This window comes from Coregonus lavaretus (assembly GCF_964263955.1).
Source record: "Coregonus lavaretus genome assembly, chromosome: 12".
Lineage (NCBI taxonomy): Eukaryota > Metazoa > Chordata > Actinopteri > Salmoniformes > Salmonidae > Coregonus > Coregonus lavaretus.
The window spans coordinates 52,126,855-52,151,432 of NC_139999.1; the positions used below are offsets into that span (position 1 = coordinate 52,126,855).

The 24,578-nt window shown below is 46.6% G+C and overlaps 1 protein-coding gene across 1 annotated transcript in view; it reads right to left on the reverse strand.

Annotated features, from left to right (window-relative positions):
* The window catches only part of LOC311138881 (3'-5' exoribonuclease HELZ2-like), a gene marked incomplete at its 5' end in the record, with an annotated part of 32,403 nt that extends 11,905 nt beyond the window's left edge, over window positions 1-20,498 (reverse strand). Inside the window, 6 exons of the mRNA XM_084173673.1 lie at window positions 254-877; window positions 6,173-6,687; window positions 18,742-18,849; window positions 19,256-19,418; window positions 19,610-19,873; window positions 20,434-20,498. Coding sequence (XP_084029799.1) covers window positions 254-877; window positions 6,173-6,687; window positions 18,742-18,849; window positions 19,256-19,418; window positions 19,610-19,873; window positions 20,434-20,498 — 1,739 coding nt within the window. The remainder of the gene's footprint in view (window positions 1-253; window positions 878-6,172; window positions 6,688-18,741; window positions 18,850-19,255; window positions 19,419-19,609; window positions 19,874-20,433) is intronic.
* Window positions 20,499-24,578: the final 4,080 nt, after the last annotated feature.

Below are 24,578 nucleotides of genomic sequence, written 5' to 3' on the forward strand. Positions count from 1 at the left end.
CGTAACAATGTGTACCTGTCAACTCAGGGCTGGGGTCAATTCAAATTGAAGACAGTCAATTCCGGAAGTAAACATAAATAATAATACAACATTTGAGTATAAGCTATTTTAAATGTTTTTCAATTTTAAATGTAAATAACTTCCTGAATTGACTGCATGTCAACTAATTGCATTATGTAAGACTGAACATATATTAAGGTACCAGAAAGTTAAACTCTGTAAGTGAATCTATATAGAACACTGGAGTCATTACCTATTGGTGAGGGTGCAGATCAGTATTCTGGTGTGAGGCTGCCGTACCAGCTCTTTGGCTGCTGTAGCGAGCGTGAAGGTTTTCCCAGTTCCAAACGGTCCATAAATGAGGAGTGGTGCCACACCTCTTCCATCTGAGTCCCCTACGATGAAATCAATGGCTGCTTGCTGCTTTGCATTGAGTTTGGGATATTCCATTTTATTAACAGGGACAATGCAGTTCCTGAAGTCTGGCAACACTCTCTCTGTGTTTGGAAGGAGATCTATGGCTTTGTGCATCTCACAGAACTTCAGACGATTCAGCTGGAACTGGACCTCCATTTCACATTTTTCATTTCTTTGGAGCTTCAGGTCAGAGCAGCATCTTTCAGACAGCTGCAAGTGCATTTTATTCTCACTTGTGGCATCTCGGAGGATGATGGCTTCGTAGACCTTATCTGAAGATACTGGTGCTATGAGAGCTGACTGGACACTTCGTCTAAACACCCAACCCTCTGGGTTGTCTTGGGTGAGAGTATAAGGGACTGAGACGGCACAGAATAGTTCCCCCAGAGGAGCTGTCTTCAATCCGAACTGAGGGTCGTCTAGGGTGGCAGACAAGGTGATGGTCCCTCGAACACTGAGTCTAAAACCCGAAAGGCCATGGAGAGACTTAAGCTATGGTCACATGTAACAGCCAACATTAGGAGAGACGAGACGAGGCAAAACTAGACAGATCAAATAGACGAGACGCGTGGTTGATTTTTTTAAAGCCGATAAATAAAATTCCCGCTGGCGAATTGTCCAGGAGAAGAAAAATGTCCATTGCAAAATCATGCTTTTTAGCCTATTCATTGATAGAAATACCAGTCAATGGAAATACATTTGACTGGTCATGCGTATCGGTCTATAGGTTAATTATCATAATTCTGTGGAATTCAATTGGTGTGTGTACAGTAGCCTATGTTAGTTTTGTATCTTATTTATCACACATATACTGCATACAGATGCAGAGCCTTTGAGTGGAACATCTGTCAGACAGTTCAAGAGCTGCTGCTACTGTCACACCCTGGCTCTGGGGACTCTATATGTTGAGCCAGGGTGTGTAGATTCTATGTGTTCTTGTTCTGTGTTGTATATTCTATGTATTGTATTTCTATGTTGGCCAGAGTGGTTCCCAATCAGAGGCAACGAGTGTCAGCTGTTGCTGGTTGTCTCTGATTGGGAGCCATATTTATACAGGCAGTTTTCCCACAGTAGTTGTGGGATCTTGTTCCTTTTGGTTTGTTCCGTGTTGGTCGTTTAACCTAGGACGTCACGTTGTTCGTTTATTGTTTTGTTCTTGTTATCACTAAAGATAATAAAGTATGTTTGCTCATCACGCTGCGCCTTGGTCCACTCCGTTCAACGATCGTGACAAAAGATCCCACCATACCAGGACCAAGCAGCGTGTCCAGGAGCAGGCAGCCTGGACGTTGGAGCAAATATTGGACGGGCAGGGGTCCTGGACCTGGGAGGAAATCCAGGCCGGGATGGATCGCCGTCCATGGAAGGAGACGGTAGAGGCGCGACGGAGAGAGGAGCAACGGCGTCAACAGTGTCGTCGTCGGACGGACGAGAGGCAACCCCAAAAATTTTTTAGGGGGGGGGGCACACGGCATGGGCGACGGGGCAGCAGGAGGCAGCTACAGGGCGTATTAGGAGGTTAGGTGAGGAGGCCACCAGGTTAAGGGGGCTATTGGTGCAGAGGGAGCAGGAGTTAGTGGTGCAGAGGGTGGAGCTACTGGAGGCGATAAGGGAGAAGGTGAGAATAGAGGCACGGCGAGAGGAACTGTGTAGGCAGCTGAGGGAGCGGAGGGTTATGACGAAACCCAGTCCCGCTCCTCACACCAAGCAAGTGGTGTGCGTCACCAGTCCGGTCCGGCCCGTTCCTGCTCCCCGCACTAAGTTGATGGTGCGCGTCGCCAGCCCGGCCCGGCCTGTTCCTGCCCCTCGCACCAAGCCTACGGTGCGCGTCGCCAGCCCGGCCCGGCCTGTTCCTGCCCCTCGCACCAAGCCTACGGTGCGCGTCGCCAGCCCGGTCCGGCCTGTTCCTGCTCCTCGCACCAAGCTAACGGTGCGCGTCTCCAGCCCGGCCCGGCCTGTTCCTGCTCCCCGCACCAAGCCTACGTTGCGCGTCGCCAGCCCGGTCCGGCCTGTTCCTGCTCCTCGCACCAAGCTAACGGTGCGCGTCTCCAGCCCGGCCCGGCCTGTTCCTGCTCCCCGCACCAAGCCTACGTTGCGCGTCGCCAGCCCGGTCCGGCCTGTTCCTGCTCCCCGCACCAAGCTAACGGTGCGCGTCTCCAGCCCGGCCCGGCCTGTTCCTGCTCCCCGCACCAAGCCAATGGTGCGCGTCGCCAGCCCGGCCCGGCCTGTTCCTGCTCCCCGCACCAAGCTAATGGTGCGCGTCGCCAGCCCGGCCTGTTCCTGTTCCCCGCACCAAGCTAATGGTGCGCGTCGCCAGCCCGGCCCGGCCTGTTCCTGCCACTCGCACCAAGCCTACGGTGCGCGTCGCCAGCCCGGCCTGTTCCTGCCACTCGCACCAAGCCTACGGTGCGCGTCGCCAGCCCGGCCCGGCCTGTTCCTGCCACTCGCACCAAGCCTACAGTGCGCGTCGCCAGCCCGGCCCGGCCTGTTCCTGCCACTCGCACCAAGCCTACGGTGCGCATCGTCAGCCCGGTACGGCCCGTTCCTGCTCCACGCACCAAGCCAGGGGTGCGCATCGTCAGCCCGGTACGGCCCGTTCCTGCTCCACGCACCAAGCCAGGGGTGCGCATCGTCAGCCCGGTCCGGCCCGTTGCTGCTCCACTCACCAAGCCAGGGGTGCGCATCGTCAGCCCGGTCCGGCCCGTTCCTGCTCCACGCACCAAGCCAGGGGTGCGCATCGTCAGTCCGGCACAACCCGTGCCTGGGTCACCGGTGCCCGGTCAGGTACCAGTCAGCTGCTCCACACCGGAGCTTAAGCAATCCGCTCCTACGATGTCCAGTCCAGCTCCAGCCAGCGGGGCCAGACCGGACCAGGGGCGCTACGGGGGGATTATTGGAGGGTGGTGGGCAAGCCCGGAGCCGGAACCTCCTCCGAGGAGGAATGCCCACCCAGCCCTCCCCTGTTTGGTTTATGTTGAGGCGCGGTCGCAGTCCGCGCCTTTGGGGGGGGGGGGGGGGGTACTGTCACACCCTGGCTCTGGGGACTCTATATGTTGAGCCAGGGTGTGTAGATTCTATGTGTTCTTGTTCTGTGTTGTATATTCTATGTATTGTATTTCTATGTTGGCCAGAGTGGTTCCCAATCAGAGGCAACGAGTGTCAGCTGTTGCTGGTTGTCTCTGATTGGGAGCCATATTTATACAGGCTGTTTTCCCACAGTAGTTGTGGGATCTTGTTCCTTTTGGTTTGTTCCGTGTTGGTCGTTTAACCTAGGACGTCACGTTGTTCGTTTATTGTTTTGTTCTTGTTATCACTAAAGATAATAAAGTATGTTTGCTCATCACGCTGCGCCTTGGTCCACTCTGTTCAACGATCGTGACAGCTACAGCATCCTGTGGTGCTTTCAAGGCAACTGGGAAAAATACGAGGTCAAATCATGACTTCAGTGATCTTCAGGTCGGAGCACTAGAAAGAGGCCAGAATTCCCAAGTTGGAATTCCGAGTTGGATGACCTTTCAAAAAAAATATTCCCAGTCTGAGCTAGTTTTTTTCCCCTGTTGCCTTGAACGCACTGAAGTCGGAAGTCGGAGATTTCTGAGTTCCGAGTACCCAGTTTTGAACACGGCATCAAACGGCAAGCTTCATCAGCGCGTCACACACTACTTTGCAATGAGCTGGAGTGCAGTTTTGTCATACAACACAATGCCACAGATGTCTCAAGTTTTGAGGGAGCGTGCAATTGGCATACTGACTGCAGGAATGTCCACCAGAGCGGTTGCCAGAGAATATAATTTTCATTTCTCTACCATAAGCCACCTCCAATGTCATTTTAGAGAATTTGGCAGTACATACAACTGGCCTCAAAACAGCAGACTACGTGTAACCACCCCAGCCCAGGACCTCCACATCCGGCTTCTTCACCTGCGGCATCGTCTGAGACCAGCCACCCAGACGGCTGATGAAACTGTGGGTTTGCACAACTGAAGAATTTCTGCACAAACTGCCAGAAACAGTCTTGGGAAGCTCATCTGCATGCTAGTCGTTTTCTGCAGTTCAGCGTCTTAACCAACTTCATTGGGCAAATGCTCACCTTCGATGGCCACTGGCACGGTGCAGAAGTGTGCTCTTCATGGATGAATCCCGGTTTCAACTGTACCGGGCAGATGGCAGACAACGTGTATGGCGTCGTGTGGGCGAGCGGCTTGCTGATGTCAACGTTGTGAACAGAGTGCCGAATGGTGGCGGTGGGGTTATGATATGGGCAGGCATAAGCTATGGACAATGAACACAATTGCATTTTATTGATGGTCATTTCAATGCACAGAGATACCGTGATGAGATCCTGAGGCCCATTGTCGTGCCATTCATCCGCCGCTATCACCTCATGTTTCAGCATGATAATGATTCAAGGATCTGTACACAATTCCTGGTAGCTGAAAATGTCCCAGTTCTTTCGTGGCCTGCATACTTACCAGACGTCACATGTTTGGTAAGTATGTACGACAGTGTTTTCCAGTTCCCGCCAATATCTATCAATTTTGCACAGCCATTGAAGAGGAGTGGGACAACATTCCACAGGCCACAATCAACAGCCTGATCAACTCTATGCGAAGGAGATGTGTCACACTGCATGAGGCAAATGGTGGTCACACCAGATACTGACTGGTTTTCTGATCCACGCCCCTACTTTTTTTTAAGGTATTTGTGACCAACAGATACATATCTGTATTCCCAGTCATGTGAAATCCATAGATTGGGGCTTTATTTCAATTGACTGATTTCCTTATATGAACTGTAACTCAGTAAAATCTTTAGAAATTGTTGCATTTTGTTCAATGTACATATTACGAGGCATGTCTTACCTTGCTTCAAAGTAGCTTAGAAGATGTCCTCTCTTTAAAAATTTCACATGAAACCGCTGGCATGCGCAGTGCCCTTTTGACAAGTGTTTTCCCACTAATTGCATTATGGAGCGAACATTCGCGCGCAGCCTACTGCCTTGTGTGCATTGCTGTGCTTATGTGAAGAAAAATAGTTTATCAACCTTTTAAGCTAAATGTTCTGATCTGTTGCATCAGACTCATTGCTTTTTAATGTATATATTTTTTATGTAGCCTAGGCCTACTGGTTGAATGGAATTTGGGCTCTATAGTCCCACAACTGTCCCAGAGTCTGTTTGGAATAGGCAATTTCTTTCGACAAGCTGACCAATAGAATAGGTAGCCTAAACTTTTCTACTATAGTAGATTGACACAGGCTAGTGATTTTGCTGTTCATTACTCCTCTTGTTGGTTGAGGAAAAGTAAATGTGGGCAGTTATTGTAACATGTTCAAAGTGCACATCAGAATTCGGTAAGAAGAGCTGCACATCGTTGCATCCTCGGACTTGCATGTTCTGTTAATATGAATTAACATTCTAAATGCGATTTCTGTTATTCTGAGCACAGTGGGTGGACACCCTAATCAGGTTACGCACCCAATACATATGGGTCCTTTAAATTTCTCAAATGTCCGGTCAATAAAAAATGTTGCCGGTCAAATGTCCAGTGCCACATGTTCCTAACGGAAACCCTGGTTGAGAGAAATTTGAGCACTTAAGGCTTGCTAACCGGAGCTTCAGATCAAGCAAACTTCGTTTGAAAACTGCATAAAACCGTCTAGTCTCGTCTCTGCTGTTAGATGTGATGTATTTATAATAGTATTGGGAATGATCAGTTAAGAAACAAAGCCATGAAAAAGGTACTGATGTTATTACCTTGAAACTACCTGATCTTCTGCCTTCTCCTCTGTGTACAGGAAGCTGTGCATTCTCTTTTTGTAGTTCTGGTGAGTCATGGCTGTGTTGCTGTCATTAAGTGGTTTATACTGCAAGTTAATCTGAGGTGGCTTGTACTCCTTCAGAAGCTCTTCCTGTACTTTTGTCTTGTCCAAGCATGGGACGATGACCCTGTTCCCCCTATGCCAGTGTTCGAGATTCTGGGAAGGGCGCCCAATGTCCTCAGGTGGCTCCTCGAGGATAGGGGATGGCTGCTGTCCGACTTTAACCTTGAGTTTCTGTAGAAGGACTGGCCTCATGTCGAAATCAAACACCAACCACTGTTTGTAAAGACCTGGCTTGTTGGATTTGAAGGACACAGTGATGTCATAGGTCATGTCTGAGTTACATAACTGTTCACCCGTGGAGTAAGTGCAGGGCTCAGGACTGTTTTCATCCAGGGAGAAAGAGGCTCCAGGTTCCTGTTTCAGTAATGCTACATGTGCAAGTAATCTCTGTGAAGACACATGCAAAATGTACAGGTGACCAATGACATGAATGAAATAAAATATGAAAGTGGAGACATCACAAACAGCAAAATGTAAACTTAGCTGGGGCATACACTGGTTGAACCAACGTGAAATGACGTTGAACCAACGTGGAATAGATTGAATTGACATCTGTGCCCAGTGGGACCTCATCGTTAGAGGCATGAGGCAGCATTACAGTAGATAGCTTAAAGTGGAATGACAGCGTTTTAACTACTTTGCAGATATGAAACAGACAATCATAATCTGTCAAAAAATATAAAATTCCCAGTTTATGCTACAAAACCAACTTCATAAGAGGTTTTACAAATAGGTTCTATTTGACTCAAAATTACATGACGTAACGTAAGGAGTTGTTGGCAGAATAGATGGATGCAGTTCAATGCATGATTCATATAATTCACCAATATTTTTCATGGTAGTAATTTTTTTTGTTAACAGATTGTAAAATCACAGCTGGCCTGGTACATTGTTTGCTGCCTCCACCCATTTGGGATGCACTTTTTCAGTTTCAATGACTCAATATTTTGGACAAAACAGACAAATGTAACTAAGTCTGGGAATGTCTGGTAACTAGCAAGGGCAATGATCACAAGTCAGTAATAACGTGGCTAATAGGCTAGCGTATCTATTTAACAATGAATTTATTTAGCAAGCTAAAAAAACGGCGCCTAACGTTAGCTAGCTAGCTGCTGGGAGGATTGGAGGAGTGGGTCGGTGAATGACTGACTTGTTCCCCTCAGTTTTTTGGTGGCTACAGCTAGAGATGCAGGTCATTTGGTTAGCTATAAATAAATGTGAATCGCTTTGCTAGCTAAATAGCTATGCTGAACTTGAACAACTGTTATCCAGTTAGCAAATCTTTTACGAATGTGCAACACCTGCTGAATATGACCGGTGTCAGTAAACGTCAACAAAATAAGTTATTAAATTGTTGCCAGCAGGACAGTTCGTCACTACCGTTCTAGATACCATGTAAACAGCCTAACTATCTCTGCTAGGGTGATTAAAATGGTCAGAATGAGGTGTTCTCTCATTTGTGTCTGGAAGTAGCTAGCAAGCTAGCAACTTTAGCCAGTTAGCTTGGGTGCTTGACTGCTGTGATGAACACTTGGATCAACCCTACTCCTTGGCCAGAGCGTCTAGTGTCAATAGTGCCGTGTACGCTCTGAATTTACGAACGGACAATCTGACAACGCTCTGAATTTACGAATGACCTAGAGCGCACTCTGACACACTGAAGGTAATTTACAAAACTCACCCTCAGTTGTCAATCAAATGTATTTGGGCATCGATCAAATGGGCGGGCAGGCAAGTTCCCACTCAGTTGTCAAAACAGTGGTTGGGACAAGCATGCATTGGCAGGCAAGCTGCAGAAAGAAGATCAGGCTACTATTCCCCATCGTTTATCAGCACAATTCTGATGGCCAACTAGCTTTAAAAGTACAGGAGAGATTTTAACTAATCTCGCTCTGGCTAGCATTAGTTGTTGATCTTGTTGTTGTTGTTGATGTGCATAAATGAGGGAGAGAGAGCCTACCTTTTCATGGTTGTTTGATCAATAGTACTGTAAAGTTCCCAAATGCAAGACTCCCGTGGTGTCTCTTAATTGACAAATGCATGGCCGCTTTCCCACTCTATATTGCTATAGAATTTTCACAAATGCCTTACTGTAGGTAATTCCCAAGCATTCTATGAATTTACGAAAACGTAAAGTGCTCGCTTGTCAGAGCTTTTCAGAAAATGTAATAAAAAGGTGTCATATTCTTCCTGGGGGTGTATATTAACAGATTTTAATGTTGCTAAACGCTGTCAGTTCCACTTTAAGAGAGAGTAGGAGTAATACCTAACATAACTGTAAATACATATAAATAACCCTTGCTAGCTGTGGGGAAATACAAGAAATGTTTGGTTTTGTGCAAGAAATGTGCTTTATAAATGAAAGAGCATTATCACTTCAGCCAGTTGATAAAATCACATCTATAAGAATGAGTCCACTTCAAATCAGAGGTGGGACTTTAGTGGAGGGAATATAGGCCTACTCTGTTTCTCGGAGCCCAAACAGATAGCAACAAAGGACTAAAAAAGTGGAAACAGTTGTGGGCAACAACTGGCCTTGAAGCTTAGATTTGCAACAGTACACCGATTGAGGAGAACCACAAATTGGGAAGAAAATGTAAGTGCACAGTTTATTCACAAACATGAGGAAAGCAGTGTGTTCACAGTGTGAGGCATTCCTCACAAAACCAGGATTTCACAACATTTTATCCCTAGAATGGTCCTTTGGAGGAAAGATTGTTGACATACTCAGTGGCCCGTTAATTAGGTACACCCATCTAGTACCGAGTCGGACCCCCTTTTGCCTCCAGAAAAGCTTGGATTATTTGGGGAATGGAAACAGTATTCAGACCCTTTGCTATGAGACTCGAAGTTGAGCTCAGGTGCATCCTGTTTCCATTGATCATCCTTGAGATGTTTCTATAACTAGAATGGAGTCCACCTGTGGTAAATTCAATTGAATGGACATGATTTGGAAAAGCAAACACCTGTCTATATAAGGTCTCACAGTTGACACTGCATGTCAGAGCAAAAACCAAGCCATGAGGTCGAAGAAATTGTCCACAGAGCTCCAGGGCAGGATTGTGTCGAGGCACAGATTTTGGGGAATGGTACCAACAAAGTTCTGCAGCATTGAAGGTACTCAAGAACACAGTGGCCTCCATCATTCTTAAATGGAAGAAGTTTGGAACCACCAAGACTCTTCCTAGAGCTGGCCGCCCGGCCAAACTGAGCAATCGGGGGAGAAGGGCCTTGGTCAGGTAGGTGACCAAGAACCTGATGGTCACTCTGACAGAGCTCCAGAGTTCCTCTGTGGAGATGGGAGAACCTTCCAGAAGGACAACCATCTCTGTAGCACTCCACCAATCAGTTCTTTATGGTAGAGTTGCCAGAGGGAAGCCACTCCTCAGTAAAAGGCACGACACCCCGCTTGGAGTTTGCCAAAAAGCACCTAAAGGAGTCTCGGACTATGAGAAACAAGATTCTATGGTCTGATGAAACCAAGATTGAACTCTTTGGCCTGAATGCCAAGCGTCACGTCTGGAGGAAACCAGGCACCGCTGATCACCTGGCCAATACCATCTCTACAGTGAAGCATGGTGGTAGCAGCATTATGCTGTGGGGATGTTTTTCAGCTGCAGGGAGACTAGTCAGGATCGAGGGAAAGATGAACGGAGCAAAATACAAATCAAGCAAATGTATTTATAAAGCCCTTTTTACATCAGCAGATGTCACACAGTGCTATACAGAAATCCAGCATAAAACCCCAACTGCAAGCAATGCAGATGTAGAAGCACGGTGGCTAGGAAAAACTCCCTTGAAAGGCAGGAACCTAGGGAGAAACCTAGAGAGTAACCAGGCTCTGAGGGGTGGCCAGTCCTCTTTTGGCTGTGCATTAAGGCCAGATTGTTCTTCAAGATGTTCATAGATGACCAGCAAGGTCAAATATATTACAATACACAGAGAGATCCTTGATGAAAACCTGCTCCAGGGTGAAGGTTCACCTTCCAACAGGACAACGACCCTAAGCACACAGCCAAGACAACGCAGAAGTGGCTTCAGTACCAGTCTCTGAATGTTCTTGAGTGGCCCAGCCAGAGCCTGGACTTGAACCTGAACAAACATCTCTGGAGAGACCTGAAAATAGCTGTGCAGCGACGCTCCCCATCCAACCTGACAGAGCTTGAGAGGATCTGCAGAGAAGAATGGGAGAAACTCTCCAACATACCCAAGAAGACTCAAGGCTGTAATCGCTGCCAAAGGTGCTTCAACAAAGTACTGAGTAAAGGGTCTGAATACTTATGTAAATATAATATTTAAGTTAGTTATTTTTGATGCATTTGCAAACATTTCTAATAACCCGTTTTTGCTTTGTCATTATGGGGTTTTGTGTGTAGATCGAGGGGGGGAAAAACAATTTAATCCATTTAATCCATTTTTGAAAAAGGCTGTAACGTAAAAAAAATGTGGAAATAAACAAGGGGTCTGAATACTTTCAGAAAGCACTGTATACCTAAATATACCCTCCACGACACCACTGCCCACAATGACAGCCACACACAGCCCCCAAGCGCTGCCCCCTTCCAATACAACTGTTGGATTTTCAAATCCAAACAAGGAGGGTTCACAACCCCACAGGACATTTTTTTTTGAGAGAACCAAACAAAGCTCAAGACAGCTTCTGCACGAATACTACACTAACAACATACTCCGGTCTAGGCTTAGTCTCTTTAGATATCCTCGTTGCCTCCCACTATGTTCAAACACTCCTTCTTAACAGCACCTGTTTCAACGTCAATTTGGCATAGGAAAAGGAGTTGCGAGATCCGGCTTTCCTACTTCACTGCCATTTCCCATTGTTGCCCCGGGTAAACATTCCTGCGGACACAAAGTAGTAGCAAAGATAGTACAGTAGCTAGCTAGATTCTCGTCCTCTGGCATTCTAAATTAATCTTACAGATCGCGCTAAATAGTGGTAACTACCATATTAGCGAAATTGAAGTATTAGATTTTTGGGAATACACTGGTAAAGTCAAACTTAACAACGCGTTCTAAACCGAACCTTCAGCTCCCTCCACAGATTTTCTATGGGATTAAGGTCTGGAGACTGGCTAGGCCACTTCAGGACATTAATGTGCTTCTTCTTGAGCCACTCCTTTGTTGCCTTGGCCATGTGTTTTGGGTCATTGTCATGCTGGAATACCCATCCACAACCAATTTTCAATGCCCTGGCTGAGGGAAGGAGGTTCTCACCCAAGATTTGACGGTACATGGCCCCGTCCATCGTCCCTTTGATGTGGTGAAGTTGTCCTGTCCCCTTAGCAGAAAAACACCCCCAAAGCATAATGTTTCCACCTCCATGTTTGACGGTGGGAATGGTGTTCTTGGGGTCATAGGCAGCATTCCTCCTCCTCCAAACATGGTGAGTTGAGTTGATGCCAAAGAGCTCGATTTTGGTCTCATCTGACCACAACACTTTCACCCAGTTCTCCTCTGTCGGTAAAGGGAGAGTGTGGTATGCTACTGGATAGGACAGGTCATTTGGTGGGAGGACATTATGAAAAGATTCTCCACTTCCAATTCCTAGAGGGGAAAACTTTGAGGACAGAGAGATAATAGCAACATAATATACAATGCTGTCTAATCTGAGTATAATAAAGCTTGTTTCTTCATGATATTTCCAGTCTTCAGATATGGAAAACTGTGAAAGCAATTTGTCTCAATGAATGTCCCAAGAGACTAAGGGTGTCACGTTCCCCAGCAAGAAAACCAAATAATGTCGCTCAAACAGAAGTGGGAACTAACAAAGAGTCACTGACAACAACCAAAACGAAACAGGTGGGGTGTCCACTGAAAGTTGACTAGCAACAACAACCAACCTAAAAGGCACCCACCATGAGCGCCCACTAAATTTGAGGCAAACAAAAGAAAAACCCATCAAACTTAAAGACAGGACGCAAACCAAAAAGTGGAACAGGGAAGATCAGACAAAGGAATGTTTTTCTAAAACTCAAAAAGGAAGAGCCAACTAAAGGTGTTGACCCTCCGCCTCTCTCAAGACAACTGGAGTGCTGGGCCAGCCACTCTTCAATATCGCCTGGGCCAGCACAGGTGAAACACCTTCCGACTAACGAGATGGACAAGCCAGCACAGGTGTAACAGATACTAACTAACAAGGTGACACCAATCGGAGCGCCCAACGTGCTAAAGTGCTATATGTGCTAAAGTCCAACCTCAAAACATAAATGGAAAAGCCAAAACCTGTAACAAAGGGTATATCCTATATGGCATGGGTTCCTATGTTAGGAAATGTTGTTTCAACTGGAGCAGGCCAACCTTGCTGAAGGTCTAGGCTTATTTTTCAGCCTAGCAATAACACACCTGATTCACATTTTAGGAGACACTCTTATCCAGAGCGACTTAAAGGAGCAATTAGGGTAAAGTGCCTTGCACATCTACAGATTTTTCACATAGGCTACCAGCCACCGCTAATGAGGTGATAATCAAGTGTGCTATTGCTGGCCTGGAACAGAAGTCTGCTCACCCAGTAGGTCGGGGATCAGTGGAGTAATGTTGGCCACCGCTGGTATTGACTTTTTTTGGTTCACCTGAAATGACGCTTTAGTTATAACAGCCTACTTGTTACTACTCAATGATCTATTGTTGTTTAGACTAAGATGTCTAATCTTTACATACAAGTTAGTTTATTTGTAAATTTTGAATATGAAGTGTTGATTCTTTTAAGTTAAGTGTTTAAATTTGTATTGTTAAACTATTATTCAAAATGAACTAGTATCAATGTTGATTAATCACAGATCACAATCCTGCAATAAAGAGGAGAATGGGTTCTGTTGTAAGATATTCAGTCTGTTTTATTTGATTGTCAGTCTCAGTATATCAGCCATGTAAATCCATTTAGCAGCTTATCATATGGCATGCTTCGCCAATGCAGCCATACAGTATGATGACATTACTGGCCTGGTAGTATGATGGGCATGTGCAATGCACCCCTTGTGATCTGAAGCAGAGAATAGCTAAACTCACACATTGTTTACATGTTGAGCTATATGTTCTCAATTTAAAATGATACCAGCAGACTATATATATGAGGCAACCTATATACCAGATTTTGTACATGCCTTTAAAGTGCAAATTGTTTAGTGCAAATCCAATCCTTGCAATTTAGGTACAGTATGAAAATAAGGAGATGGGTTTTAAGCTACAGGAGATGAGCTTTACATGTAAAATATTATGAGGTTCATTATAATTTATTTAATTCATTTTAGCAATGTTCCTTGCAAAAAGGTTGAAGTTGTTCCCATAGGCAGTATATGGCTGCTTTATGTATCACTGACCCTGGAAAAGCTAGAGACTGGGCTAACATGCATGTCAATCGCTCCTGGCTCAAAGTAGAAGTGAGATTTACTGCATTACTACTCTTTGTGAAAGGTGTTGATATGTTGAAAGCTCCGAGCTGCCTGTTCAAACAACTAGCACACAGCTCAGACACCCATGTATACCCAACAAGACATGCCACCAGGGGTCTCTGCACAGTCCCCAAGTCCAGAACAGAGTCTGGGAAACAAAGACGTTTTTTCAATATTCATGTTTAGATTTTTCAATATTTATAAATAAAGGTAAGAAAATTGTTATTGAAACCTTACTGCTATGTAGCACCTACAGATGAAACATGATGGAGTCTTAAAGGAGGCCTGGGTAAGGCCAAAATGTCACAAATATTCTAACTTCAATTAAATTATGCTTTAAGATACAAATGCCAAATATATGTCAACAATCCTTCCACCAAAGGAACATTCCATGGATAAAATTAGTCAAAATGCAAAAAAAATGTTTCTCCTTGTTTCGTGAGGAATCACCCAATCACTGTATTCAAGAGCAGTGTATTCACACTTAACAGACACTTAAAGAGATATTTTACCCAAATTACAAAATGACATATTGATTTCCTTCACATGTAAGAAGTCCATGGACAAGGTATAACAATGCATGGTTTGGTTTAGTTTCCCTGGCAGTGTTTCCAAATGCTAATGTTTTATTATTTGTGTCACAAATCCCATTCAAGTCATGGTACCGATATTAGCATTTTTCGCACATCATTTTCGAATCATCTACCGTGCCTGAAAATATTTGGCATGGGCCCTCAGATCCTCAAAAAGTTATACAGCTGCACCATCGAGAACATCTTGACTGTCTGCATCACCTCTTGGTATGACAAATGCACCGCCCTTGACTGCATTGCGCTACAGAGGGTGGTGTGGACAGCCCAGTACATCACTGGGACCGAGCTCCCTGCCATCCATGACCTCTATATCAGGCGGTGTCAGAGGAAGGCCTGAAAAATTACCAAAGACTCCAGCCACATAGACTGTTCACTCTGCTACCGTCCGGCAAATGGTATCGGAGCATCGGCTCTTGGACCGACAGGGTCCGAGACGGCTCCTACCCCCAAGCCTTAAGACTGCTAAATAACCAGACTGCTAAATAGTAAATTAATGGTATCAAATCTACAGTGCCTTCGGAAAGTATTCAGACCACTTGACTTTTTCTACATTTTGTTATGTTACAGCCTTATTCTAAAATGGATTAAATACAACTTTTTCCTCAGCAATCTACACACAATACCCCACAATGACAAAGCAAAAACTGTTTTTTAGACATTTTTGCACATTTATTAAAAATAAAAAACTTTATTTACATAAGTATTCAGACCCTTTGCTATGAGACTCGAAATTGAGCTCAGGTGCATCCTGTTTCCATTGATCATCCTTGAGATGTTTTTACAACTTGATTGGAGTCCACCTGTGGTAAATTCAATTGATTGGACATGATTTGGAAAGGCACACACCTGTCTATATAAGGTCCCACAGTGCATGTCAGAGCAAAAACCAAGCCATGAGGTCGAAGGAATTGTCTGTAGAGCTCCAAGACAGGATTGTATCGAGGCACAGATCTGGGGAAGGGTACCAACAAATGTCTGCAGCATTGAAGGTCCCCAAGAACACAGCGGCCTCCATCATTCTTAAATGGAAGACGTTTGGAACCACCAAGACTCTTCCTAGAGCTGGCTGCCTGGCCAAACTGAGCAGTCGGGGGAAAACGGCCTTGGTCAGGGAGGTGACCAAGAACCCGATGGTCACTTTGACAGAGCTCTAGACTTCATCTTTGGAGATGGGAGAACCTTCCAGAAGGACAACCATCTCTGCAACACTCCACCAATCAGGCCTTTATGGTAGAGTGGCCAGACGGAAGCCACTCCTCAGTTAAAGGCACATGACAGCCCACTTGGAGTTTGCCAAAAGGCACCTAAAGACTCTCAGACCATGAGAAACAAGATTCTCTGGCCTGAATGCCAAGCATCACGTCTGGAGGAAACCTGGCACCATCCCTACAGTGAAGCATGGTGGTGGCACCCTCATGCTGTGGGGAGGTTTTTCAGCGGCAGGGACTGGGAGACTAGTCAGGGTCGAGGCAAAGATTAACGGAGCAAAGTACAGAGAGATCCTTGATGAAAACCTGCTCCAGAGCGCTCCGGACCACCTCCAAACAGGACAACGACCCTAAGCACACAGCCAAGACAACGCAGGAGTGGCTTCGGGACAAGTCTCTGAATGTCCTTGAGTGGCCCAGCCAGAGCCCGGACTAGAACCCGATAGAACATCTCTGGAGAGACCTGAAAATAGCTGTGCAGCGACGCTCCCCATCCAACCTGACAGAGCTTGAGAGGATCTGCAGAGAAGAACGGGAGAAACTCCCCAAATACATGTGTGCCAAGCTTGTAGCGTCATACCGAAGGCTGTAATCACTGCCAAAGATGATTCAACAAATTACTGAGTAAAGGGTCTGAATACTTATGTAAATGTGATATCAGTTTTGTATTTTTTATACATCAGTAAACATTTCTAAAAAACGGTTTTCGCTTTGTCATTATGGGGTAATTTGTGTAGATTGATGAGGGGGAAAAAACTATTTAATCAATTTCTGAATAAAGCTGTAAAGTAACAAAATGTGGAAAAAGTAAAGGGGTCTGAATACTTTCTGAATGCACTGTAGACAGGTGTGTTGTTTTTCTAAATTGTGTCCAAACAATTGAGTTGGCTGAGCTCAGTGTGATAGCAAAGGCGTGTGAAAACTTACAGTACCAGTCAAAAGTTTGGACACACCTACTCATTCAAGGGTTTCTTCTTTATTTGTACTATTTTCTACATTGTAGAATAAAAGTGAAGACATCAAAACTATGAAATTACACATATGGAATCATGTAGTAACCAAAAGAGTGTTAAACAAATCAAAATATATTTTATATTTGAGATTCTTCAAATAGCCACCCTTTGCCTTGATGACAGCTTTGAACTCTCTTGGCATTCTCTGAAACAGCTTCACCTGGAATGCTTTTCCAACAGTCTTGAAGGAGTTCCTACATATGCTGAGGACTTGTTTGGTTGCTTATCCTTCACTCTGCCGTACGACTCATCCCAAACTGTCACAGTGGCTGATGTGGATGTGGTGGAGGAGTCACACGCAGGACACAGAAGCTAAGTCCAACCGACTTTACTGAACACAATAAATTAGACTCTGGCCTCAACAAAATAGGAGGCGGACTATGCGCAACAATGCGCAAAACACAAGTAATCCAAAGCGCACGAAAACAGTACAGTGCGACGACAGGAAATACAAAATACAAAAGACAAGCCGCACCTGATGACAGGCGAACAATAACACACAATACACGACTAACAAAACGAGAAACTTATAGGGGACATAATCAACCCAAATGGAAAACAGGTGTACAATAAAGACACGAACATCGATAACATACAACGGTGGTAGCTAGTACTCCGGGGACGACGACCGCCGAAGCCTGCCCGAGCAAGGAGGAGGAGCAGCCTCGGCCGAAACCGTGACACAAACCATCTCAATTTGGTTGAGGTCGGGGGATTGTGGAGGCCAGGTCATCTGATGCAGCACTCCATCACTCTCCTTCTTGGGAAAATAGCCCTTACACAGCTTAGAGGTGTGTTTGGTCATTGTCCTGTTGAAAAACAAATGATGGTCCCACTAAACCCAAACCAGATGGGATGGCGTATCGCTGCAGAATGCTGTGGTAGCCAAGCTGGTTAAGTGTGCCTTGAATTCTAAATAAATCACAGAAAGTGTCACCAGCAAAGCACCCCCACACAAAGACAAGGCGGTTGGAACAAAAAATCTCAAATTTGGACTCCAGACCAAAGGACACATTTTCACCTGTCTAATGTCCATTGCTCATGTTTCTTTGCCCAAACAGGTCTCTTCTTATTATTGGTGTCCTTTATTAGTGGTTTCTTTGCAGCAATTCGACCATGAAGGCCTGATTCACACAGTCTCCTCTGAACAGTTGATGTTGAGATGTGTCTGTTACTTGAACTCTGTGAAGCATTTATTTGGGCTGCAATTTCTGAGGCTGGTAACGCTAATGAACTTATCCTCTGCAGCAGAGGTAACTCTGGGTCTTCCATTCCTGTGGCGTTCCTCATGAGAGCCACTTTCATCATAGTTCTTGAAATGTTCCGTATTTACTGACCTTCATGTCTTAAAGTAATGATGGACTGTCATTTCTCTTTGCTTATTTGAGCTGTTCATGCCATAATATGGACTTGGTCTTTTACCAAATAGGGATATCTTCCTTGTCACAAAATAACTGATTGGCTCAAACGCATTAAGAAGGAAAGAAATTCCACAAATTAACTTTTAAGAAGGCACACCTGTTAATTGAAATGCATTCCAGGTGACTACCTCATGAAGCTGGTTGAAAGAATGCCAAGAGTGTTTAAAGCTGTCATCAAGGCAAAGGGTGGCTTTTTTAAGAATATAAAATATAAAATGCATTTTGATTTGTTCAACACTTTTTTGGTTACTACATGATTCCATATGTGTTATTTAATAGTTTTGATGTCTTCACCATTATTCTACAATGTAAAAAATAGTAAAAATAAAGAAAAACCCTTGAATGGGTAGGTGTGTCCAAACTTGTGACTGATAGTGTATGTAAATAAGATATTTCTGTATTTCATTTTCAATAACTTTGCGAAAATGTCTAAAAACATGTTTACACTTTGTCATTATGGGGTATTGTGTGTAGATGTGTGCGGGGGGAAAAATCTATTTAATCAATTTTGAATTCAGGCTGTAACACAACCAAATATGGAATAAGTCAAGGGGTATGAATACTTTTTGAAGGCACTGTATGGATACCTTCGGATGATTTGTACGTGATGCGTGAAAAATGCTAATATCGGTACCATGACTTGAATGGGATTTGTAACCCAAATGCTAAAATGTTAGCATTTGGAAACTGTGCCAGGGAAATAAAACCAAAACATACCTTTTCCATAGACTGCTTACAGCGTAAGTAAACCAATATGTAATTTAACAACATAGAGTAGGCTACTTATAGCTATCCTTTACCTCTGTTTTGATCTGGAAGTTCCATTTTAATTTGACATCAGTCTCCACACACTCCACACACAAATCCTCATCAAAAGTGACACTCACGTCATCAACTTGCTCTGAAATCTGTAAATGGAGACATACAATTAGTTTGTTGTTTGGGGATAATTAAAATATTATAGTAAACCAAGTTGGATAATACTGCATACAGTAAGTAGAATTTCTAAGTGATCAGTGAACAGGAGGACAATGTCTTACAATGGTTTACGATCATATAAAATGCATTATAACAGATGGCTTTAAGCTAAGTGTTGACTATTTGATCAGTTCTCTGTTCAATCGTCCTATTCAGAGTGCAAAAACCCTGTGCAGTATTTCCTGCAAAATACCGTTTTTTATAGACACTACTGCTTTGTTATTTTTCACACAATAAGCATTCATGAATAGCCTCACTTGGTTTACTTAAATGCAGGTTTGATTGAATCTCAATTGCATGGAGAAATTTTTCCTCATCTGAACTATGATGACTTACAATGTGCACTTCATTGCTGCTATGTCTGTACTCCTCTAAGAGACGTTCCCTGTAAGACATGAGGCCTATCTCCTTGTCCTCTTTGGCTCGCATTAGCCACTCTTCAAGCTCCTCCACAGAGTGAGCTTTCACGCAGTTGGTGCCATATTCACATGTGTCAGGCCTGAGAAAAAATGGCAGTGCAAACTATAATGAGACGTATAAATGTTTTTTAAAGAATATGTCTAATTGATAACTTATAGACAATAAGGTCTATTTACATATGCATCAATCACTATCATACAGATTGCACTTTTAGGCTTTGCAGTGTTCGCAGACATAGGTGTCGCTCCTTGTTTACAAAAACAGGTTTACCTTTCGCACAGCCAAAACTCTGCTTTGCGGCTGTGAGGTGGGGGACGATGTTTCCACCCCGTGGTTGTGTCCCCGGAGATCATCTGGGTGTGCCCCAAGGAGGCACAGTGTTTGAAAGACCTGTCCTGAGAGGATAGGGCTATGAAGCAAGCCTTGCAGTAGGTCGCCACCTGCAGGTTAGGGGCAGGCACTACGTCTGGAGTCAACTGTTGCCTCTGCCGTTGCCTCTCCTGGGAGAGCTGCAGGAGTTCCTGGCAACTCCACCTGTGGAGGAAATTAATTAATGACATAGTATACTGTTTAAATAGACATACTATGCTGTTTTATACTGAAATAATTGTCCATTGTTATCTGCTAGTATTTTATACTGATACAAACTTGTCTTATGTGACTTAGTCATAAATATGAGCGTACAGATTTATGAGCCGTTTGCAGGGAGGAACAGAGAATGGTGGCGATATAAGCTATCTTGATCTGCACAGATTAGCTACATTACTTTTAACAACTTCCCCGGCCCTTTTTCTGCACATCTGATAACTGTCACATAGACAAGAGGATGTACTTTCTATGAAAGGAGAGAGCCAACTCTGTTTGTTGGGCTTTTCAACTCGTAACTATTTGAGTGATTGTTGAATTGCTCAATTTTTGCTAATCTTATAATAAAGTTGCTGTTTGAAGAATCTACAGTCTCTCTCCTTTCGGTTAGAATTTCCACCACAAGTTGACGACGAGGATGGGATGGCTAACTCCGTCTGCTGATCTCTCCCGGGGAGACCAGGGTTAACCGTACGGGGGCTACGTTAGGCGTGGCTCAGGGAGCTCACACTCTAACTAAGCGGAATAGAAGGGATCCACCTCGGACCCGGCAGGGAGTGGACGGATACGCCATCCCGAACGTACAGAGTTAAGGGTGAGACTGATTTTCTTTCAAACATCATAGAAAGTCCTGTTCTGGGAACAGGTTGTGCACATTAGGTATTTTGTTGGCGCAAAAGACACCCCTAGTTAGAAACTCTGTTGTAGCAGAGTTATTTCTAATAAGGGAAGTCCTATCATTTTTTATTAGGAACTCTGTTGGAGGAGAGATATCTTTAATTAAAGGAGAAATTCTGGGACGACTTGCCCTGTTGGAGCAGGTTAGGGTTGATCAGAGAAGCGGCCATGGGATGACTTGACATGGTTACGAGTTATGTGATCCCAGGGCACAATCCTGAGATAGAAGTAAGAAAATATTCCTGCAGGTTAAAACAAATATTGTGTAAAAGAAATTAATTAATCAGTGGACTGGTAAAACAGTTGGTGTCACGCCCTGGCTCTGGGGACTCTTAAATGTTGAGCCAGGGTGTGGATTTGCTATGTTTAGTTTTTCTATGTTTTTGTTCTAGATCGTTTTATCTATGTTGGCCAGGGTGGTTCCCAATCAGAGGCAGCTGTAGCTCGTTGTCTCTGATTGGGGACCATACTTAGGCAGCCTGTTTTGCACTAGTCTTTGTGGGATCTTGATCCGTAAAGGTTTGTTGTGTTATAACCTCAGGACTTCACGTATCGTTTGTTGTCGTTAAGTACGTTAAATAAAAGTATGTACGCTTATCACGCTGCGCCTTGGTCCGTGTCTTCAGTCAACGATCGTGACAGAAGATCCCACCATAAGAGAACCAAGCAGCGTGCCCAGGAGGAGAAGATGGCGATGTCCCAGGTGGGCAAATGGTGGTCTTGGGAGGAGATATTCGCGGGCAAAGGGCCATGGGCAAAGGTGAATGCCCAGGCAGGAGAGGAGACTGTGGAGGCGCGCTACAGAGAGGAGCAGCGGCAACGCAGAGGGTACCGGCCGAGGAGGAAGCCCGAGAGACAGCCCCCAAAAATTTTTTTGGGGGGGCTAAAAGGGTGGTTGGCGGAGCCACGTACTGTGCCGCGAGTGTTCCGGCACAGTCCTGTACGTCCTGTGCATGCAGCCAGGACGGGGTGTGCCGGCTCAACGCTCGTGGCCTCCAGTACCCCTCCTCGGTCCCGTATATATTGCGCCAGTGCCACGTGCTGTAGCGCCAGTACGAGTGCACAGCCCTGTACGTCCTGTGCTGATGCCTCACACATATTGTGTGGAAATAGGCATTCAGCCAGGACGGGTTGTGTCAGCTCTCCGCTTCAGACCTCCAGTCCGCCTCCACAGTCCGGCCCGGCCCATTCCGGCTCCCCGCACCAAGCCAATGGTGCGTGTTCCCAGTCCAGCCCGGCCTGTTCCTGCTCCCCGCACCAAGCCAGTGGTGCGCGTCGCCAGCCCGGTCCGGCCTGTTCCTGTCCCTCGCACCAAGCCAGTGGTGCGCGTCGCCAGCCCGGTCCGGCCTGTTCCTGTCCCTCGCACCAAGCCAGTGGTGCGCGTCGCCAGCCCGGTCCGGCCTGTTCCTGTCCCTCGCACCAAGCCAGTGGTGCGCGTCGCCAGCCCGGTCCGGCCTGTTCCTGCTCCCCGCACCAAGCCAGTGGTGCGCGTTGTCAGCCCGGTCCGGCCTGTTCCTGCTCCCCGCACCAAGCCAGTGGTGCGCGTCGTCAGCCCGGTCCGGCCTGTTCCTGTCCCTCGCACCAAGCCAGTGGTGCGCGTCGCCAGCCCGGTCCGGCCTGTTCCTGCTCCCCGCACCAAGCCAGTGGTGCGCGTTGTCAGCCCGGTCCGGCCTGTTCCTGCTCCCCGCACCAAGCCAGTGGTGCGCGTCGCCAGCCCGGTCCGGCCTGTTCCTGTCCCTCGCACCAAGCCAGTGGTGCGCGTCGCCAGCCCGGTCCGGCCTGTTCCTGTCCCTCGCACCAAGCCAGTGGTGCGCGTCGCCAGCCCGGTCCGGCCTGTTCCTGCTCCCCGCACCAAGCCAGTGGTGCGCGTTGTCAGCCCGGTCCGGCCTGTTCCTGTCCCTCGCACCAAGCCAGTGGTGCGCGTCGCCAGCCCGGTCCGGCCTGTTCCTGCTCCCCGCACCAAGCCAGTGGTGCGCGTTGTCAGCCCGGTCCGGCCTGTTCCTGCTCCCCGCACCAAGCCAGTGGTGCGCGTCGCCAGCCCGGTCCGGCCTGTTCCTGTCCCTCGCACCAAGCCAGTGGTGCGCGTCGCCAGCCCGGTCCGGCCTGTTCCTGTCCCTCGCACCAAGCCAGTGGTGCGCGTCGCCAGCCCGGTCCGGCCTGTTCCTGCTCCCCGCACCAAGCCAGTGGTGCGCGTTGTCAGCCCGGTCCGGCCTGTTCCTGCTCCCCGCACCAAGCCAGTGGTGCGCGTCGTCAGCCCGGTCCGGCCTGTTCCTGTCCCTCGCACCAAGCCAGTGGTGCGCATCGCCAGCCCGGTCCGGCCTGTTCCTGCTCCCCGCACCAAGCCAGTGGTGCGCGTTGTCAGCCCGGTCCGGCCTGTTCCTGCTCCCCACACCAAGCCAGTGGTGCGCGTCGTCAGCCCGGTCCGGCCTGTTCCTGTCCCTCGCACCAAGCCAGTGGTGCGCGTCGCCAGCCCGGTCTGGCCTGTTCCTGCTCCCCGCACCAAGCCAGTGGTGCGCGTTGTCAGCCCGGTCCGGCCTGTTCCTGCTCCCCGCACCAAGCCAGTGGTGCGCGTCGTCAGCCCGGTCCGGCCCGTTCCTGTTCCACCGGTGCCTGGTCCGGCACCGGTCAGCTGCTCCACTCCGGAGCCAGAGCAATCCGCTCCACCGGGGTCCGGTCCAACTCCAGTCAGCAGATCCACTCCGGAGCCAGAGTAATCCGCTCCACCGGTGTCCAGTCCAGCTCCGGCCAGCGGGGCCAGACCAGATCAGGGGCGCAACGGGGGGGTGGAGAGAGAGTGGTGGTCACGCCCGGAGCCGGATGCCCACCCGGCCCCTACCCTCTTGTGTTTGTGTGGCGTGGTCGCAGTCCGCGCCTTTGGGGGGGGGGGGGGGGGGGGGGGGTACTGTCACGCCCTGGCTCTGGGGACTCTTAAATGTTGAGCCAGGGTGTGGATTTGCTATGTTTAGTTTTTCTATGTTTTTGTTCTAGATCGTTCTATCTATGTTGGCCAGGGTGGTTCCCAATCAGAGGCAGCTGTAGCTCATTGTCTCTGATTGGGGACCATACTTAGGCAGCCTGTTTTGCACTAGTCTTTGTGGGATCTTGATCCGTAAAGGTTTGTTGTGTCATAACCTCAGGACTTCACATATTGTTTGTTTGTTGTTTTTTGTCGTTAAGTACGTTAAATAAAAGTATGTACGCTTATCACGCTGCGCCTTGGTCCGTGTCTTCAGTCAACGATCGTGACAGTTGGTTATGATTGGGAAACCAGCTATAAATGTAAACCCTACACGGAAATGTGCATAGGAGGAACTACCATGTGGGTAAAACATTTAAAATTACATAGAGTAATTATAAATATAAATAATTAAAACATTTTTATGTAGAAGAAATGACTCCTTTTAAATGATAAGAAAGGAAGACGTTCCTAACCAAATACTGTTTGTTTTGTGTAGGTTTTTTCTCTCCCTGAGTGTGTGTGTATTGACGAGAAATTTATATTATGGACGGACGATGGACCCAAATTTTGGTAATATGAGTTGTCAACAGCAGTGATATTTGAAACATGAGACTGGTATAAGAAATTAGGTCTCCCATATCCTCCAGTAGTAAATTGGCAGACGCTTCAGTATTGGTTAGGGCGGCAGGTAGCTTAGTGGGTAAGAGCGTTGTGCCAGTAACCGAAAGGTCGCTGGTTCTAATCCCCGAGCCGACTAGGTGAAAAATCTGTCGATGTGCCCTTAAGCAAGGCACTTAACCCTAATTGCTGATGTAAGTCGCTCTGGATAAGAGTGTCTGCTAAATGACTAAAATGTAAAATGTAAATGGTTCTAATACAAGGATTTAGGTGCCGTGACCAATTAAAAGGCACAAATTCCATAACTACTCTCCGGGGAAGTGGGTATCACTACCTTGGAATTTAAAAAGAAATTGGCATATATTAGAGCTGTGAGTGAGGAAATCTAAACTCTGGACA